The sequence below is a fragment of the Galleria mellonella genome, unplaced genomic scaffold (genome assembly GCF_026898425.1).
Source record: "Galleria mellonella isolate WM207_F2 unplaced genomic scaffold, CSIRO_AGI_GalMel_v1 utg33, whole genome shotgun sequence".
Classification (NCBI taxonomy): Eukaryota; Metazoa; Arthropoda; class Insecta; order Lepidoptera; family Pyralidae; genus Galleria; species Galleria mellonella.
The window spans coordinates 6,374,149-6,396,397 of record NW_026442079.1 but is presented as its reverse complement, the minus strand read 5'-3'; the positions used below and the strand labels follow the sequence as shown (position 1 = coordinate 6,396,397).

At 29.6% G+C, this 22,249-nt stretch overlaps 1 protein-coding gene across 5 annotated transcripts in view; it reads right to left on the bottom strand.

Moving 5' to 3' along the window:
* Nucleotides 1-2,346: 2,346 nt before the first annotated feature.
* Nucleotides 2,347-22,249, bottom strand: part of LOC113519215 (LON peptidase N-terminal domain and RING finger protein 2) — a 40,617-nt gene continuing 20,714 nt past the window's right edge. For 4 of the 5 annotated variants that reach the window (XM_026904271.3, XM_026904286.3, XM_026904294.3 and 1 more), the window contains 9 exons: nt 14,193-14,290; nt 13,560-13,688; nt 12,524-12,781; nt 10,693-10,808; nt 9,878-10,004; nt 8,948-9,051; nt 7,977-8,241; nt 7,105-7,302; nt 2,347-6,096 (listed from right to left, as the gene is read on the bottom strand). In XM_026904271.3, coding sequence (XP_026760072.1) covers nt 7,150-7,302; nt 7,977-8,241; nt 8,948-9,051; nt 9,878-10,004; nt 10,693-10,808; nt 12,524-12,781; nt 13,560-13,688; nt 14,193-14,290 — 1,250 coding nt within the window. In that variant the 3' untranslated portion in view covers nt 2,347-6,096; nt 7,105-7,149. The remainder of the gene's footprint in view (nt 6,097-7,104; nt 7,303-7,976; nt 8,242-8,947; nt 9,052-9,877; nt 10,005-10,692; nt 10,809-12,523; nt 12,782-13,559; nt 13,689-14,192; nt 14,291-22,249) is intronic. The other variant, XM_026904278.3, reaches the window with a different exon arrangement.

The window sequence follows — 22,249 nt, the reverse complement described above, 5'->3', positions numbered from 1 at the left end:
ATTAAAAAACAAACACTAAATTGATTGACGTAACTGCTAGCTGACTGACGTACCGATTTGATTGATGCGTATTACTGCACGTAAGATATGGGATATATGAGTATTTAACATTAATAAATCGTGAAATAAATAAAAATATTAATAAATCAATAATTTTAAATATTGTTTTGATATGAATACAAAAATTTCACAAAGATTGGAATAATACAATATATAAAGCCCATATCGATTAATTTTATTGATCGCTAGTTACCTTTATTAGCCCATGACTTCATATGCGTACATTCTGTTTAGTAGTATAAGAAGAAAAAGCAATGAAATATATCACAATTAGTTAATCTCTAAAATAGTTTATCTAAATGCAGTTTAAAAAACATTTTGCTTGTGTGTATCCGTAGTCGCCGTGTCGATCCCAGCATAGAATGGGCCACTTCTTTCTTTCCCGTAGATGTAAGGGGCGACTAAAGTAACTTATAGTATGACAACTTATATACTTTTCTCTTAATACATTCCTAAAGCCTAACTGCGATTGCCAATCGGCCTGCTGTTGGCAAGCGAGACACCGCATGCCGATGGCGGTGCAAGAAACAATGGCAACATTGTTTTTGGGTCCCTAACTCGGGTTCCGGAAGCGGCGGAATGTTTAATCTACAGAAGCAATGACTCGTAGTGTCCCTTCTGCGTATTTGTTACCATTCATTTGTTTATAATGATAAAGACACGTGTGAAACGAGTGCTCCACCGTTGCCCTTGATTTTAGCCCATTCGTCGAGTGAACCGTACAGCGAATACTTGTGCGCGATTGTGAAGTATAAAATTCTTATTGGGTCACGAACTTAAACATCTAATTTAGTGTTCTTTTAAGCAGATTTCTTATGTTGTTAATAAATTATTATTTTAAGTTACTTGTTCCTTGTATTTAACACTGCCAAGTGTGGCAACTACTAATAAAATTTTGGGGGTTTTGAGGGAGGTTTATGTCCAGCAGTGGACAGTTAAAGACTGTTATGATGATGATGATGATCAACAATAATATAACTCATCAATTGGCACCGCCTTCAAACAGATTTTCTCCTTTGAATTAAAAATCTAATATTAATATATTTTTCGTTTTTGGTTTTTGTTTTATCTTTTTTTTTTAAATCGGTTTAAATTTATTAAAAGATTTTTAATTATTAAATAAAAATTTAATGTATTGCAAAGTTGCAATTCGATTCCTTACGGCTTCGCCCAAATGTTTCTGTATACAAAATATCTTGTTTTAAGGTAGGGTATAATCTGCTTGTACACCAAATTTCATGCAAATCTGTTCAGCTATTAAAATCGTAATACTAATTTTATTACATGACCATTATATAATACCTAACAGCTATCTGTGTAATATAAATTTAACATTATATAGATAGGTATTTCACAAGCTGCTGGTATTCTCCTTAACAAGTTTTTTTATACGATGTACAAGGAATGGTAACTTTGTCTGCGCTATCAATATACGCTGGTGGGATAAGATCAATGATATTAGATGAAGTGAAATCAGTTGATCCATCTTGACAAATTCACCATTAATATGTCAAAATGTTAATAATGGAAAATGGTGGCTCTATTCTGAGTAGTATACCCTAACTTAACAGTACAAACAATCGTGATTAATTCTTTATAAAATTATCATAATGAGCTTACTGATCAGCTTTCATCCTCCCCTATCATCACTCACCGGTGCCTCACTAGCATATACTAATAGCATAGTTGGTATTATCATTCCATTGTGATTTTTTTAAAACCAGAAGTTAACCATGCTGGTTTTCAGGAGGGACCGTGTTATCCTAATAGGCTAGCAATAAGGAGCAAATTTTTGTAATTATCTCCCATACCTAACAAGTAAGGTAGGGGGAGAAAAGGGTTGCATTGCTAGCAATATACCCTAGAGGTTGACTTCCACACGGTTTCCGTTGGAAACCGTTGTGATTAATTCTTGAATTCCTTTCGATAGGACAACTGTCTTACTTTCCTCCTCATCCATATTTCTTCACTGGCGCTACGCCAGCGAATACCGATAGAGTAGGCGGTTGCCATTTCATAATCACCCATAAAAAAAGACATATTTAAGTACCTAGCTATGAATTTTATCTTCATCTTGATAGGTGACCATCCTATTTCATTTTAATCCATAAAAACCTACGTATAATTTATAAAACTTCTAGTTGCTGTGCTCGACAGGGTCTACAATGTACTATATCAACTATTAACATCTTTCATAATAATATTGTAGAATGCAATAAATAAATTGAATTGAATTGAAAAAAAAAAGCATTGGACTCATTGGGGAATGTTAAATAAAAGAGTTAATTCAACATGAAACTTTATTTAAAGAAACTTACAAACAGTGTTTTAAGATTAACAAAAAAAAAAAATACTGTAAAGATACAAGTGATACATACAAACTATGTTGTTTGCATTTACTATTATCACACATGTTGTATTCACAGATCATTTAAAGCGGCGATTACATAATCACAATCGTGAATTTAATAATTTGTAGAAAAAAAAATACGACTCTCTTTTAATCAACTATTGGAGAGAAGAAAACATGAGATCCATATATAGAACATACCTACTATCTTGGTATAAACGTTTTATATATTTAGTACAATGTTCATTTTATAGCAATATAAAGAATGTACACAATGCAAACTCTAATTTAATTGACTGATTTTTAATAAACAGTACATGTTTTATAGTAACTAAATAAGAAAAAAATAGAAGCCTCTTTATATAATAAATCTGCTTAGGTCTTTTTACAAACTAATTATAATCGTTAATCATTAACAAAGTGATTTAATCCTATATAGAATATGAGTATCATCACATATCTACACTCAATATTCGATCACAGCGAACTTATCAGCTTTGTTGAACCTGTTACATATTACAAATAACTTACAATGTATGGTTTGAGATTAACGAGATCATAATTTCCCTAAATGGAATGATTTAGGTAAAGATTGAATAAACTATATAAAATATACTTTTTACGAGAAAATTACTTTTACTACTTTATTTATAAATAATAAATCTACATTTCTGAGATCGATAGATTGCTTCTTATAAGGTAAATACTCGATTACTCTTTAAGGCAGAAAACGCCGTAAATTTTTTGAGTTAACATTTACATACGTTCACATTTATGTGTGCGTATCATAGATAAATAAAGTTAAAGTTGTTCCCTATAATGAACTATTGTACAACAACTTACAAAATGCAACGTTCCAAAAAACTATTAACTAATACTTAATATCTAATAGTAACACTCGAAAATCAAATAAAATGAGCAACATGATGATAACAATTTCTGTGAAGGTAAATATTAAATGCAATTTTAATTAAAAAATAAACAGTCTTTAGATATTAACCTGTATATTCCAGACTTCGAATCCAGTCAAAATGAAACAATTTAATATTTTTTTTTATTACGGATACATAATTCTAATAATACACAATAATGTCAGGTCTCAGGTACTAGTGGAATGTTTCTTAATATTTTTTCCGGCCTTGATGGCCGGAACCTTTAATATTGTTAATATCCAACAAAATATGATTTAGTTACGTAAAAAAGTAAGTGTAAATTTCAGGATTTAAGATTTACCTTCCATAATTTTAAAAACAGAACACAATGAAATTTTTATTTAGGATTGCAAAGATGCTTGTGTAATGTTACATCCTAATTACATCCTAATAAATTCATTGTAATGTTTGTTACTGTTCTGTTATATACATGTAAATGCTCACGCTTATTAGTCCGTATTGAATAATATCAAATACTTATGCAACACGCTAGGAGGTATGGCAACTTTATTACTCTTTGAAACTTCTTATCAAAAAATAGAATAATACTAATTCATCGATTTTTAACAAAACTACATGTTATAATAGGAGCGATTACTTTAATGATGTTTTAATAAACGATTTTTTTATTATATCAAAATATTTAAATAACAATAGCTCCATGGCCGTTCTTTTCCTATAATGGTTATTAAACTATCTGTTACAAAAAACATGTAATTTTGTTTTAAAAATCTTAAATTAAAACAAAAAGTTTTCTTCACATAAGTAATATACTTATATTTATAACTATTAAATTATTTTTGTTTCCTTTTTTAATATTTTTTTTATAAATTTACAAAAAAGAAAAGAATATTACCACAAAATAAAATACTTTTGTAATATTTAAGTTAAAATTTGTTGCTATAAAAGCAACAAATTTTGAATTCTATAATGGACCCTTAATACTGTGCTTTATAGCCCAAGACCAACCTTGCCACTGACTTCTGCAGTTATAAAACTTTTTAATGTAACTGTATGTAAATGAAAAATGAGTAAAAATATAATAACCACCTACAATATGCTCGGATTACCTGCCCTCAGTTAGCTGCAACCTAGACTTACCAGTTGAAAATGGGTAATATTTTGTTAAGATTAACAAACTTTTCATGCTATTTTTCTAAAATTTACACCAAACGGAAATTAACTCTTTTCTATACACGGTTACGTTTAAAACAATGGCCACAAGCAAGGGTAGTAACGTAGCATTGCCATTGTAACACCTGGGAACGCTACGTTGCGGCTAACTAACAGTAGGCTATATTCTATTTCAACTTATCTTTCATTTAAACCAAATTTTATAAAAAAGTGTTATATTTGCAGAATTTATTGACAGGATCTTAGGCTAATAATTTTAAAATCACAAGATTTGATCATATAAATCTATGTTTTACAAGATCCAGTATAAGAATTTAACAATCACGTTATAATAGTTTTGTCATTTATAAACATTCAACAATGGACATGTTTTACTTCTTATGCTGGATCTTAATCTACTATATGCGTAGATAGCCTTTGGCACGAATACCGTTATAACGTATATGATTACCTAACTACTTAATTATTGTATAATCACTAAGTATTTCCTATCAATTACAAAGTTTTGTATACAGTAAACTGTCATGCCACTCCAGGGTGGTACACAAACGCCTGCATCTATGAATCCGGAATTGTAATAATTTATTTAAAATCAATTTTTTTTAATAGGAAACAGCATATTTCTCTGGTGTCTACAATAATGGTTCATTAGATATAATTTTAGTAGATTATTATGAATTAATAATGACAAACTTCACTTTGTAATTGATAACAATTATATAGTGGCACGATTGTGGCAATAATGCACAATGTTTTAATAGTTAACAATACCTTAGTAATAATAATAAACTGAAAAAATATATCTAACAGACACGTAAAATATAAAAATCCACCTAAGTTACCGAGGTAATTTTTACTTACGTGATCGAACAACCGTAAAAGAGTAAATATATTTTTTTATCAAAAAAGTCAAACAAGAAAAAAGTAAAAAAAAAACAAAAATATGAAGTAAAACAAAAAATATTTAAATACTTTATATATGTAATTTTTTTAATTACATAGACATATTTATATTGCTGCGGAAATCGAATCCGCAACCAATAAAACGATGTGGCGGTGCGTTCTCTACACCACCAAAGACACCGATCTAACAAAACTACTTAATAATCACAAAGGACCCTGCCATTATTTATACATATACAGTCGAACTTACGCAAGAGATTTGTAGAGCATTTATAAAAAGGCAGATTATTATTAATGTGAAAACACAATAACTACTATTAGGCAACTGCCTATTAGAGAGAAGAGTCGATACACAAATTGGTCAGCCATCATCACCTTTTGTACGATAATCCAAATTTTCATTTCTGTAGTCTCGTGCAATAGTAAATCCTCAATCGTGTTCAGAGCTTATGAGTTCTTGACATATTTCTCGTATGCCTCCAGTACATAGTACACAAAATTGCATTATATCTACAACCTTTATTTAAGGCGCTGAGCTAAATATTAAATACTAGTCATCTATTTACGGTTAGCTATGGACGGTACATTACCAATTTCCTCGAGACGATGAGGTCCTGATTTTTTTGCTTATTAAATTCCGTCGTTGATGTTAGAAACTGCGCGGAATGTGCGTGAAATCGTTGTTAAGTGCTCGTGTAAAAAAGTTGTCGATAGAATCTGTAACAACAAATGTATTATTATAAGCATTACCAACAACAGTAATCAATATTTAATTTCAAAAGGAATTGTTTTATCTGCAGGAATTATTTTTAAAAGCTTATGGGTAATATTATTATTGAAAGACGGGCTTTTTCAGGCAAAAAACTTGTGACACTGCGACTTTTCCATGATCTTTTGTGTTTGCCCTTTCTTAAAGTTCATTGCTAATTCCTATCACTGATAGTAAGTTTAAGATGTTTTTTGTAGCAATGTTTTTTTATCTCCTCAGGATATAAAGTTTATTTTCCTAAGCAGATAGATACTCTTTATTGTTTTCTCCAAAAGATTACAATAGTAAACTTATTACAAATATAAACAATTACCAGCAATAATCACAATGAGAAAACAATGAGCGATTAACGCTAAAAGCTATATATCGTTTATGTATGACTGGCCTACAACTACAAATTCGGCGATTCCTCCTTATTTTGACAAAATCTACAAACACTTTTTGGGCATTAACCCATAAGTTAAATTCAGAAATGCGTTAAGAGCTGCTCACGGCGTAGTACCTATGGCAATGTCAAAGAAAGTACATAGCGCCATTGGCTTGTCCTCAAGAGTTTTATCAACCTTTTAGATGATCTCGAGCAATGCGGTTTCAGTTGGTTGGCCCTTGCGTTAGGTGTGTCGATTCTAAGCCTAAGAGAGATGTACTGAGAACAGTGGTTTTTATGTACTGAACTTGTACCATCCATCGTTTTGACGAAGAAAGAGGTAAAACTGATTGGTGTGCGAGACTTTGGCTGCGAGTAGACTCTTCGACCAGTTTTTAACACGAAGGTTATTTTGGTCTTTGTGTTTCCAAAAATTATACCCAGGGGAAAAGGTGGTTCTAAATATTTTGACCAGAACTTGTGCTAGAACTTCAAGTTCCTTAGGTAAAAGACTTATTTGATGAAGAAGTACACATGCAAATTAAATTTCCAAATAACAAATAAAAATATTAAAGTAAATAATAAGTACCTATATGTTAATAAATGACTTTTGCGATTAGTTACGGACGGATTATCACAAATTTCTTTCTAACCAGGAGACAATGAGGTCCTGATGAGTTCGCTTGTCAGCCTCCGTTGTTGCTTCTAGTGACTGAAGTATCGTCGACAATGTTCGAGAAATCGCTATTAAGCGTTTGTGTAATGAAGTCGAAGACAGCATTAAAACCTGTAACAATAAATTATATAATAGTTCACTTTATTATATTGAAGGGGTACTAACAACAACAATTAACATTCAATCTCCAAACAAATTGTAACAGTAATTTATTTCAATTTTGAGAACAAAAAAAGAAAAACAAAAATCGCTGCAAACTTGAAACTTGACATACTTATTTCTTAATGTGACGTGTGTAAGTTGTAAAAAAAGTTAATTATGTGAGAGGACTCCAAGGGCCGGATTTTGACGATTTAAAAATGTAAAAATTATTTTTTTTTCAATATTTAAAATCATTTAAGGATAAAGTTTGTAATTAAAGTACATTTATTATATGTACTCTTTTTAAGATGTCATTAACGCTGTATTTAAACTACTACACCAAGTATCATGGTTGCAGCAATTTGATTCCTATTATTTTTACATTATCTTATTCTAATTAATTCAGCTAGTTTAACTGTACTATATGAGTTTGAGAAACTACAAAATTATTAAACGCAACATCAATTATGTCTTTATATAGGTAATAATGTATTCACAAATAATTAACACGACAGTTTCCAGTTGCGGTCGTGTGGGGGACCACTTATCAAGGAACATTACTAGTAAGATAGCTGTTAGTTCTAGAACCTGTTCTATTGTTTAAGCAATACAAATTTTTTATTAGTAGAAACTTTAAATCTCACCTTGACTTCGTGGCTGAGAGGCAAAATGGTAATGATCCACCAATGCCAAGTGGGTCCGTCAGTAGCGCTCCACGTATCCACATCTGAATCGACTGTAGTTATAGTACCATAAGAGCTAAGTATTTCTGTGACAAGATTACGGGGCATAGACGTAAGCCACGTGGTAAACTTGGTCGAGATTTCCTCCGCTAGAACATTCAATTCTGGCAGCAAAGACATTTCGGTCACAATGTCGCTAATGACTTCTATTCTGGCTGTATCATATCTGCAATAACATGCATTTATTAATAAACCTATATTAAATACTTATGACTGTTTATAGGTTACAGCAATACGTAGAAAACCATCTTTTCACGCGCCCGCGTAACGAAAAGATTTCCACATGGGCAGTAAAAAGATAATGCTCTGCGTCTATTAAAATAAAATTTATTTTATGTTTCTATAAATAATACTACAATATTGAAAGTGTCATTAAATTAAAAATAAATGTTCTAAAGAAGCAGAGATCTATTCAATAGTGATTAAGGGTTATCAGTCACACGTAACCCGATTTCCCATTCCCGTTTTATTAATGCATATAATTTAAGATTTAAAATATTTTAAGAGTTGGTGATGATGTTTATGTTGTGTGTACATCATAAAAAAAAAACAGGAATTTCATTTTACGCTTTTTTAACGTCTACATGTTTCCATATTTAAATATAATTGTATGTCTCTAATTAATCAATATGAAATTATATATGTAGTATAGCGATTTCTAATAATTATTACCTACTTAACTGTATCTCTTATTCTGTTCAGAATTTATCCCGTACAATATTTTTGCAAATCAAACGTACTTAACGTGTAGATATGCAAAATTTTGTGTCCATTAGGACGCTAAGAGGTTACAAAGTGATTAATAAGTATTATAAAAAAAAAAAACTACTTAAGATATTTTATAGATATTAATAAGAATAATGATCACTCACCCGTCGCAAACATTTTTTTCAATCATCTTAAAGCGAGAGACACCGATAGTTGACAAAATATAAGATCCATCTTCTAAAAGCAAACAATCTCGCACTTCTAAGATCTGTAAAGAATTTGTTTATTTATAACTTGTTTTGATTGTTACGTAAATAAACATAATTACGTAAATATTTAAAAAACTTCTAATTTAGATTTTTTTAAATTATATGTTTGCTTACTCTATTTTGATGAAATATGACAGCAAAAAATATTTTAGACAACATAATGCCTATATGATGACAGCACAGTTATATATATTCGTCATGCATGTCTGCCATTGGGATAGGCAGAAACAATTATGTAAAACATATAATAAAATAAAAACCTAAAATATTAAATATTTGTTTGGGTACTTTGTTAGATTTAAAAGGTATATGTACTCTCATGGTCGTAGCTGGAGGGAGGAGCATTGAGAACATCAATGTTTTACCTTTAAAGGCCCAATAAAATTAAAGAGACTTCAATTTTTTTGAAAACGTCGTAAAATCCTTTGAAAGATTATTTATTTATTTATTTAACTTTTTATTGCACCATAAACAAAAATATACAATGACAAGTGAGTAATTCAAGTGAAATACAGTTACATAAATATAGATTGAAATATATACATAAAGATACAAAAGGCGGTCTTATTGCTAGGGCAATCTCTTACAGACAACCTTTGGTTAAAGGAGAACAGATAGAAGTAGGCAGGTGGCGCAAGAGTGAATTAATTTTTCGTGCATAAAATACAAAAACCTGTAATGCACAAAATATCAAATACTATATGTATTTGATATTTTTGATATTTATTAAACTACCTACTATATATATATATATATATAAAATTTTAAGTATAAAGTGTATGTTTACCATTTATATTAAAAAATATTAGTACGTTATATACTTACAGTGCCATAACAAGAGTTGGGCTGCATCTCTGTTGGGATCATGCCGAAGTAGCGAGGTTCCGTTTCTATTATACGTCGAACCATAAGCCAGTGGCGCCGGTTGAAAATAAATAGGGAGCACGATACTCTGTAATATATGATATAAATAATTATTTATTAAATTAACAAAATTCGATTTGGGACCTAGCATCCGGATGATAATGGTTTGTAATAGATAGTTCATTTTACTTGATTTAATATAAAACAGGTCTCTATCAACCAACAGAAAAGTCATACACTGTATATTTTATAATCACGAAACAAGGATCAGAATCAAAGTTGTCATTCTGAATTAGTTTCTAGTCTTAATTATAAAAAAATAATTGTATTTGCCAACTGACTAATTTCAAATTAATATAGATATATTATTAAAACATAAAAATCAAATTTTAATAATACTAATACATATTATAAATTCGTAAGTTTTTGAAGATGTTTGCATGTTTTTTACTATATCACGCAAAAACAGCTGAAAGGATTGAATAAACTTTGGTACACGGGTGACCTATCCTAATCTAACGTAACATATGGGATACTTTATATACCGATTCACGCGGAAAAAGTAGCAGGAAATGAAATATAATTTCAATAATATCTTCATCAACCATATTTTAATATTTCTAAATTCCTCATAATTTATATCACGGCACGGTTAAACTTTTGACCTAATTTGGTTGAGAAGGAAGATAGAAGTTAAAAAGTTAATGAGGACTGTGTGACATTTTTAAAACTTTCCTATTTTATGAGTGTTCCGTAGAATTCTACGCTATACTCACCCAGGGAATGCTACGGTGCAAACACACAGTGGTATCACATTGGGATCTGGCACTATATCCGGTTTAACAGCACCAATCGATGTTAAAACGGTGTCTATCATATTGATAGAACACATCTGTAAAACAATATTCAATTAATCACGCTGTAAAAAAATTGATAAGAACTCTGAAGGGTGCACTCATTTGCTGATCGATCCTTGGCGCTTGTTTGGGGGAGCTGGCCCTTGAGAAGAATAAAACGAATTTACGAACGCTAATACGAATTCATTGTCGAACTTTTTTAAGTATCTGTTTGCGAAAATGTAAGACTTATATTATGAAGATTTAATTTTAATGATGATTTAAAAGTTTGTAATAAACGTTTATTTAAATAAGCGGATTATATATATATATATATATATATATATATATATATATATATATATATATATATATATATATATATATATATATATATATATATATATATATACACACACACACACTTGACTTAAGTATCGTTAAGGTACTCAATAAAGATTTTTCTCCATTACCATATTATAAATAAAATATATAGACAAGATACACGAAATACACGGAACAGGTTATGAATAGTATTTATTTAAAAAGAAAATAATAAATAAAAAAGTAACAAATAATATTTAACAATCTTTATATAAAATTTCTATATTGAACGCAAATTTGTTGAATTACAGAGTCTATATAATATTTGTATAGGTACCTAAAGCAACTATATATTGGGTCATTAATTTCTTATCTCTAATAATAAAAGGTCAATTCAGTTTAATGACATTGATATACCTATTGTGTCTAAAAATAATTATCTTTAAATGATAACCTATTACGTTATTAGCCAAAAAAAATCGTATTCGCATTTTATATAACTGTAACGACATTGTAAACAGTTTCAGCGTCTAGATATTACACGACATTTATAGAATTTTATGATTGTATCATATACACGTTTTAACTGTAAACAAGTTTTTTGTAATAATATTATCTTTTTATATTTAATTTGTTATAGGTAGATAATAAGTACTATTCATACTGCCATAAGAGTTTATTGTGTTAGTGACTAACGCAATTAACAGCTAATTTCATATTAGATTTCATATTTCAACTTGTTTTAATGAATGTGTTCTGGTTTGATAGATGGAATATGGCGGTCTAATTACAGAATACTGAAACACAATGTTTTAATTCTAAGGAATTCCTTACGATTAAAATATTGTGTCTATTGTAACACATGAGGGGTATAATTATAGTTCCCCTAGGGACTAGGTATGAAGGTAAGTATAGTCTATCTTTTTACACTTAGCATATCTAGTAAACGATCTTAAACAATCGAAATAAAAAGACAGAGCTACTACTAGTCAAATAATATTAACAAAAAGCTAGAATAAAAATATGTTTGTGTTGATTATATGTTATTGTCAAATATTATCTTTTTGTCTGTCTTATTTTTGAATTATCAATTTCGAAGAAAAATATGACAATTGTTTACTGAAGATACCAAGTACCTATAATAAAACTAACAACAGATATTTCAATAAAAATATTGCCACTACTTGGAAAATGATTACTGTCGCCTATAGACTTCAACAGCATTACAGACAATATACTGTGATATTGGCTGTTCAGGTATGTCTGTAAAACAACATACTACCCGCATCTAACAGCGAGTTGGTTAATGTACCTTAAATACTGTACTGAAAATTACAAGAAAATATATTGTAACTCCTATACTACTACACCTCATGCAATGCCCTTCCTGATGATTAAAGTATTATTATATTATGGACTAAAATATTAAATATATAAAGTTACTTACCGATCGCAGATTAAAACCTCGCAACGATCTTTTACATAATGGACACGGCAGATTATAATCCACCGACCGTTCAATACATGTTTGACAATAAGTATGCCCACACGGGGTAGTAATAGGTTTGGTAAATGTCTCGAAGCATAGCACGCACTCAAGGTCCGATGGCTTGAGCCAAGATTTAGTAGCCTGGCTACTAAGTAATCCACATATTACATTTTTAGTGGTGTCACAAAATTTTCCTCTAGTCATATAGGACAATAGCTGCAATAATTAATATAATACATACAGGATAAAGTTAAACCATTTAACATAATTTTAAGGTTCTGCCAGTGAAATTAAACTTATTTCCTAAGGAAATATATTTGACAGCTGGATATACTGTCTCAGTATTTTAAATGTAATTCGTGTTTCTTTAGGAAATTCCCTTTCATTGGTAGAATACTACCTTAAAAGAATGTTTAATGATATGAATTTTATGCTGAGTAGTGATAAGTTCCGAAAATAAATTTAAATATGTATAAAAATGCTCATGCTTTAAATTAGCTAGAACCCTTTTATTTGCCCAAATTAGAACTTCTCTTCTGATTTGGGCGAATAAAAAGAAAAAAATTTTAGAAAAGAAATATTTAACATAGCTAATAACATTTCATCTACGAAGAGAATTTGTAAAGGATATACGATATAAAAGAATAGCAGAATAATAACGATATATTACAAGATCTACTAGATATGAAAAAAAAATTAAAAAGTAATGCAAACTATGACGTATTACGATAAAGCATAAATCAAATTTTAAATTAGGTCTTCTGGAATACAACTGCGAAAACCGCAACAATTTTTTTGTAATACCGGAACAAACATACAAGCAGACATACAAAATTTCCGAAAATATTGTTGTTGCTTTCTTAATAAAGGTGATATAAGATTGTCGCCTCATTAAGACACCCCATTATATTTTTTTCTTAGATATTTCCCATGTATAGGCATCGTCTAATTACAAATTAATTTTAATTTATTAGTAAGATAAGAATATACGAACCTGTTCGAGGACTTTACGGGCTTTACGTGATAATACATTGTTGGTGCTAACCGCCACTTTCGCCAATTCACAGGAGGCTTCTAGGTATCTGGTTGACTCCACTAACTCAAAAGAGTAATTATAGCGAATCTAAAAACAAATTTTACTAAATTTAGACAAACACATTTACGAAAAAACTAGAAAAGTACAAAAACTATATTATAAAATTTGATAAATTCATATCCTTGTTCTATTAATTAATTGAATTAAATTAATTAAAAAAAATGCAACTTATAATGGCAAACAAGCTAACGTTCCACCTGATAAAAAATGATAACCGTCGCCTATAGACATGAGCAACACTATGGACATAACAGAGTATACTGAGGACTCAGGTGTTATTCCTCTGTATCCTGTAAATTCACTGCCATATCCTACCCTCCAAATCAAAACACAGCCATACAAATAATTGCTACACGGTTGAAACACGTCTTCTGTAAAGTGTCCCTCCGGTGAAAAAAGATTTAAAAAATTTAAAATCACCATTTACAATCCACAGAAGATATAAATCTAATATCTCTAACAAGGTTTAGTCTCACTATTTATTACATAATTTATAAATTTATACTTATATAGTAAATATGTGTTTCTTACTTGAGGCGAAATGGGGATTCTAGATGATGTATCTGCCAAACGGTGTTCCTCTAAATGTTCTACACTCACTCCATAATATTCACTGATATTTAGCATATCTGCGAACAATGTAATGAAATTAATGAATGATCTATCAACCAACGCACAGCAAGGGTTATAGAGCATAGAAACATGACCATAAAAATCCACTATTAAGGTTTTTGGAAATACCTACAGAAACAAAAGTATTTTAGTATATATTTAGTAGTATACGAAGTAGATTTTTATAAATTTCATCCTCATCTAATATACTCTCACTGGTACCGCGTCATTGTATGTCAAAATTTTTATAGACCCACACTTTAAGAAAATGGTTTTTTTCTATTCTCTAATTAAAACAGAAAAACAGACCATTAATAATAATATAGACTATATTAGGCGACCTCCAGCGGTTTTCTTTTTTTGGGAATCATCGTAGTTATTTCTTAGTGAATTCGGCGCGATGGGCTAACTGACCTGCCTTCATCCTCGCTTATTATTGATAATAATAAATATTTTTTATTCAACTTAATAAGCATTTTTGAATAGTATTTTTTTTAATAAACTACCGCCCAGTTCGGAATGCAATTTTAGCTGAGAAGAACGGGCAAGGGCATTATCCCAGACAGGTAGCTTGCTAGCTTATAATAATTGCGTAATTGGGATTACCATTCCATTTTATACTATAAAAAAAAAAGACTAAAAAGAGAGAGCTCTGAATCGCACGCTCTTGGTTAATCGGTTTTTTTTTTGTTACATATAACTTACGTGTGTTCTAGTGAAATTAATAATTTTTACACAAATATTGCGAACAATTATACTGTAAAGGATTGCAGAATTTATTACGCGAAAATAGGCTTGCGTCGCGCGACGCGGCCTTTTCATAATGAAGCCCAATACGCCTGTGACATTTGTACACTCCGCTACATAATGCTCTGATGTAACAAAATGGAGTCAGAGTTTGCGTTTTATTACATAACTAATAATTTTAGTGATAAGCCTACATCGTTTTTATTGCCTTTGTACACTCATTATTTCAATTATTAATAACAACATCGGTTCTATTGATTAAAACTATTATTACCTACTTAATTTATTCATAGTGTTACATAATAAGATTTATCACATGATGGCGGCAAAGAATCCGCAGCTTATCTCGCGTCTATTTTTTTATTATTAGGTCTGTCGGGGATAATTTAGGTTGAGAACGCCAGGACTAATTTGGCTATATTATATTAATTTTATTTAATTAGATACACATTGAAAAACCTTTGTTATCAGTTGAATTATGATTACAAATAAATTTTAATAGAACAAAAATTAAAGTAGTAAAAATTAATACAGGTGACGTATTTGGAGTAACTACAGGAGAGGCTTCTTTTACTCATAATATACCCAGTACCGGCCTTAGGAAGGGGACACTGAGATAAGGGACCTCCCTCTCAGGAAAGCATCAATACAGTAATAATATAATATTAATTACTTTTAAATCATATAACAATAATAACTATATCTTAAATCTCAGAACACAAACACTTTGTGGTCATCCGACGAAACTGTAGCAAGTTTGGAGGCAAACATTACTGAAACACTTTCTCAATCGGTGTTTCCTAACGTGGGGTCCATGGCCCACAGAGGGGTAAATAAAAAAAATGCTGTAAATATTTATTAGGTATAATTTCGTTTGAAGTTACCAAAATATCAACTGGGTGATTAGAGTCATCAAATAAACTTTGTGAGGAATAATTATGTAAAAATGTTCAAGTGGGGCATGGCACAAAAAAGGAAAAAACTTGGGAAACGCTGTTCTAAATATTAGTAACAAATGGAAACATACAATAATTTGATCGATATTTGCTTTGTACTACTATAGAACAAATAAAAATAAACATTAACAGACAGTGGTCCGGGCAACTATCAGTTTGTTTTGTCATTAAAATCTATTTAAACTGATTATGATAATTATAGTTTGTTGATTATTATTATAATTGTCGTGAATGAATTTTTATATTTTAAAGTTAATTTGCAGGCTAACAGAACGTAATGTTACGTAATAATGCTCTGAATAGAGCAAGCAAACTCAGGCAAAAAAAAAACAGAGAGAGACTGTACAAAAGTCGTTTGCTTGGGCATCTCTGTCCCATTCGTGTTTCTACCGTAAAGCAGTTATGTTTGCATGGCTGTGTTTCAGTTTAAAAGGTGGGATATGGCAGTGAATTTACAGGGTACAGAGGAATAACATTCTGATAAAGGCCTTTTCTTATCTTTATGCCTGTTAAATATCCCACTATAATATGTCCATTGTGTAAATATAAACATGTTATCGTTTACTATATACATAGTGTTGTTTAGTTCAATTATTTAGATAAATAAGTAGATAAAAATAGTGGCAATTGAAAAACGCACGTGTTGCCATGGTGACCAAAAATAACAAAAAATGCGCCTTCAACAAAACTTTTTTCTCTCGTCAATAGGGGATGCCGTCAAGAACTTGCCCCGGGATGCCGGGTAGTCTAAAGCCACCCTGATTATACTTACTTATTTAGATAATATAATAAATATAAAATATAGATAATAATATTTTATACTACTTGACTACAAACAAATTAATGTAACTACAAGTTGTAGTAGTTATTTACTAAATTAATAAACTTGGGATAAGCTGAAAAATAGTCTATGTTAACTTATTAAGTATTAAGTCAATAGTTTGGGTATAACGGTAATGCACCTTAATTGTAATGTAATGTAATTTAGAAATATCAAGTTTTTCAAACCATACAAAATTTATTCGTGGGATAATAACTGTACGTTATACGGTGCTCCTATGAGGTGTTACTATTAACAGTATTTTTAAGAAAATCTGTTTTCTCCTAAATTATCGTATACTATATAGAGAGTATGGAGAGATATATACATATATACATAATTGGAATAATATAATAGATACATAATTGGAGTTGGTTTCTTTTTCTAAATAAGTTTTAAACTGTTACTTAAAAAGTTAACAGCCGTAATATAAAAGATTTTATTTTTAATAAAATTTAATAATAAATTGTTACTCTCGCCTAAATTTTTAACGTATTCTAGCAAATTTAAGCTATCAAACGAATATTTTTTTTTGGAATTTTATAATCATATGGTTTGGTCATACCGTAAATAATAAATGTTATTCCCTAAATAGTAAATTAATGTGATTATTATAATAATATGAATTATTTTGCTTGCTATAATATTGAATTAACCATATCCAGAACTGTTAACTTCGAACTGATGATGTTATTAGTTGCTTAAAACTTTAAGACTATGCTTAAATAAAGCTCTTTCGTATGATACCCTACTAGGACTAATAAGATTATTTTGAAATTTTAAATACCGTTTTTAAACCCTTAGCAAAGGAAGTAAAAATATACTTTACTTTCATTATTTCTTCTAAAATATGTACATATGTGCGGACCAACGTTATCTACAAGTATTCCAAATTTCTAATCTATAGACGGATCTGTTCGTCTATAGATTTTATTAGACGGTTAAAATGGCACCATAATTTATGATGATGAAATTATGAATTATATGAGTATTCACTCGTGACTTCATGGCGTGACCCAACTAGTATATGTATGCCCAAACGTATGACAATTAGTTGAGCATATAACACAACAATAAACAATCAAATTCATTTTTACGTTTATTTTAATACGGTTCATAACGAGATTTCGTGGTGATCCAACAAATTCACGCTCTTTTTATACAATTGCAAATATATTATTAAGATTGATAACATATTTACAATTGTACTAAGATGGAATCATTAATTTACCCTCGAGAATTTACTCAATTTGAATAGGTACCCAAGTTGGTCCACATAATAATACATATTCATCTGAGCGTTGTGTCCACAAATATAACCGGCACAAACAAATGACAGTCGAGAAGCACTTAAACATTCAAGTGACTTTAATAAAACTCATTTGAGAGTTTACTCATATGTAAATTTCGGTAGTATTACTATCACACCGTAAAACTATCGCTATGTGTTTATCTATCAAAATTAAGATATAAATAAAAGGTATACTCCTAATTATGTACATGTAAATATGGCGTCTGCTTTATTATACCAAGTAGTATTAAAACAATACTTTCTTGCTAATATTTTCTAGTGCAATAATAAAGGCAAATTGATCAAACAAATTATGTATAGCAAAAACTAGTACGTTTAGAACAGCTTACAATAGTGTAATTTTCGAAAGAATCTGTTATAGTTAATACATTTATTATATTATATTATGGAAAGAACAATATTAAAAGCGGGTATATTCACTTTTAACCATCTTCAAATAAAAGATTCTTGGCTAAAATTTTATTGAGTAACTACATGTTACGTGATGTATTTACCAATTGTAAAGTGATAGTAATGATTTTTTGTTTAGTCGAAACGATTTATTTTAGGGTTTTCATAGAACTAATCAAAATACTATTACTATTGTAGTACTATTATCAATTGTGAAAATAAGTTTATAGCCTGTTCATAATGGAAAACATTATCAATTTAATTAATAAGTAACGAATATAATATGTTTTAATTTTGAATTAATTAGTAAGTCATATTGCCGTCTGGTCGCAGCATAGAATATGCCACGGGCCTTCATGGAAGAGGCTTTTGTTCAGCAGTGAACAATTAACGGCTGATATGATGATGATAATAAAAGGTCATTTATTTATTTATTCTTTATTGACCACATTACAAAAAAATGTTTGGTACAAAAGGTGGACTTAATACTATATAGCATTCTCTCCCAGTCAACTTTTGGCAAAACAGAAATTTAATTATGCGGTGAAAAAAAATTTAAATTGTAGCAAGCAAATATTAACATATTTACTAAACAAAAATTATAAGGAAACTATTATCGGTCGGAACTATTACTCATCTCATATACTACGTCACGTAAATCATACGTAATATAACACGATGTTATCAACATACTCTAATATCAATGAATATATAATGGATTTAAAACAATTAGCATGTACCGTAGAGTGACCTATATTTTATAGAGTACTGAATGTAATGTAACCTGCGACCCGGTGAAGCGTTCTCCGTCGTTGCAACGCCAACAATATGGTTACATAACGCCATGTAACAAACAAATAGCCGATTTACATAATAGCGTTGTGGTTCGCGATTATAGACTTGGATGTCCACAAGACATCGTATTGCGTGCCTGTACCTAGTTTATTTATATAAAGGATTTTATGAAGTAAACATTTAAACTGTTGCAGTTTTGTATGGCTTTCCTAATTTTTAACTTTTAATTATATAAGCATCAGCTCCAAGTTCGACTCTCTTGTAAATATATTTTGTAATATAGCCCGATAATTGGCACTAGAGGACGAAACAACGTTTGACTGCTCAACTAATAATTATGTATGTATCCATGTAACATAATGACAGAACCTAAAATTATTAATGACAAAAAAGATGCTAAATATAATATTTGGCTTAATATTTATATTTATCTAATATTATAATAAATTTCACATAAACGATCAATCTAGATAGACCTAAACTTGAAAAAAAGTTACATACGTTCTGTATCCAGGTAGGTACTCATTACGAAATCTTTGAAATGAGTTCAGCTCACGATTCTCGTTACTCGGATTTTATACGTTTATGCAAGTCAAAACGTAACTTATGGTTAAAACCATAGATATGCAAGTTTTTATATTTATCAATTTTTAACTTAGTATGTATGTGATTTAACATATTTAGTATAACTAGATGAATTGAAAAAACTAGAGCAAATCTTTCGATTATTTCATCAAAGTTTCCATATATAATTTTATTATCCTTTAATGTGTACATGTTAACTAAATATTTATGTTTAATGCTTGCAAAGATTTTTTAAACAAATTGAAAACGATAGATTGTTAAATCTTATCAAAAGGCCAATGGCTGATAATAAGTTTATTTTAGTACTCCGTATTATAGAAAATACTAACTTGAATCTTCAAGATGTATGTACTCATTTATAAAGATAAAAATATTTAAATTGTTATTACAGATTATAATCTATAATTAAAATAATTTGCATAGAAATATAAGGAAAAGGAGTGTAAGTAAAAGATTGCGTTATTTTCCGTTCCCGTGAGAAATTCCATAATATTTTATAGACTCGTAATAGGTTTATAAGGCCTATCACTACAATGTCATGTTCCGAATTTCGAGACGAGCAATAGACGATATTTCATTTTGTTTGTATAATGACAACGAAAAATTTATAATTGCGCATAATTTATTCGATACTTAATTATCGAGTATTGAATCGAAGGTGAAATGCTCTCGAAATTGTTTTAACAGACAATAATTTCAAATGAGATTTATTCAAATGAATTATGATAATAGACTAAAGTAAGAGTATACTTCAATAAATCATACAATCATATTAACTTAATTCAAGCAAAATTAAGTTGACTACATTTTTAATGACATTTAATTTCCAGTATTATTTTTTTAATCATCATTATCATTACAATGTAAGAAGGGTTCTCAAATTTTTCTATAAACTATTAAAGAAATTCGGTTACCAAATCGCACCAATGGATATATTCAAACAAATAAATTCTTATTGACTTTAGACATAAGATTCCTTATCTTTTAATTATATACTTAATAGCATATAAAAATAGGAGTATATTTGTACAATTGAAATTAAAATCGCTATAGCGCTATAAACAGAGAGTTGCACTTTTTTGTGTAATGCAAGCAAAGCAAACGCTGTTTTCGAAGACTATTATGACATTTATTTTATGACATAACTGGTTAAGGGCGTCGTTATGCTAAAGAAATAAAATTATAATAAAATTATGTAAACAATAAAGAGATCTGCTAATTCGCTGTATGCAATAATAATATTATAAACAGTGAGCACAATATTGTAATGTGAATGTTTCATGTCATTAGCAGTATAAATACAATCGAAATCGCTAGTATCCTGGATATCCGCAAGAGACGAGTTGCTATGATATAATAAAAAAAATTTTAGCCTTCCATATTATCATGGTGCGAGCTGTCAAGTACAAATTTGTATGTGTGTAACATTTTTATAAAATATTCAGTTGTCGTTAGAACACTGTCTTAATATACACATATTATATATATATATATATATATATATATATATATATATATATATATGTGTGTGTGTGTGTGTGTGTGTGTGTGTGTATGTGTGTATGTGCAAATATAAAGTGTATATTGTGATGCATTAAAATTAACCAAAATATCACTGTTACGTGTTATACAACTTTGCGATTACTGCCACATTTAATTAGTGATAATAATGAATGTGTCTATCATAATTAATATATTTGTAATTAAGAAATTATGTACAATATGTCCAGAAATAAACCGACCTTCGGCCTGAAGATTTTATTACCATCCAACTATTTTTTTCTTATAATTTTGCACTATCAATAATCAGTAGCGTCTTATATTTTTTTGCTATTATTACAAATAAATCTGTATTTAGACATTTATGGCATTCATGGCAAGGACAATCTGAGTGAAGTATGATAGATTTTGTAATTATGGAAGAACGGTTGAGAGTGAAAGTGAAGGATGCAAGATTGTATAGTAGTACAAATGTCGGAACCGACCATTTTTTGGTAATATCAAGAATAAGTGTGTTTTTTTTTTTCAATCAATGGCAACATCATCGCCTATGTCAGGAATAAAAAAAGTGAGAGCAGTATTGATATAAAAGCAAATTCGAAATCAGTATCAGAAAATATAGAATGAAAAATTTAGAGAGTTACTGAAAAAAGATGGCTGTAAGGTAAAAAATGTTTGGAAGGAATTTAAAAATGAAAGCGTGCAAATAGCTACTCAAGTTTGTACGAGTAGTATAGTAAGAAGAAGGATGTTAAGACGAGAATGAATGTATGGTAGAATGACGAAAGAGATGACGGTTCTAAAGATAAAGTCATAATTTAATTTGTTGAAAACATCGCAAAAGAGAAGTATGACCTGATAAAAAAGAAAG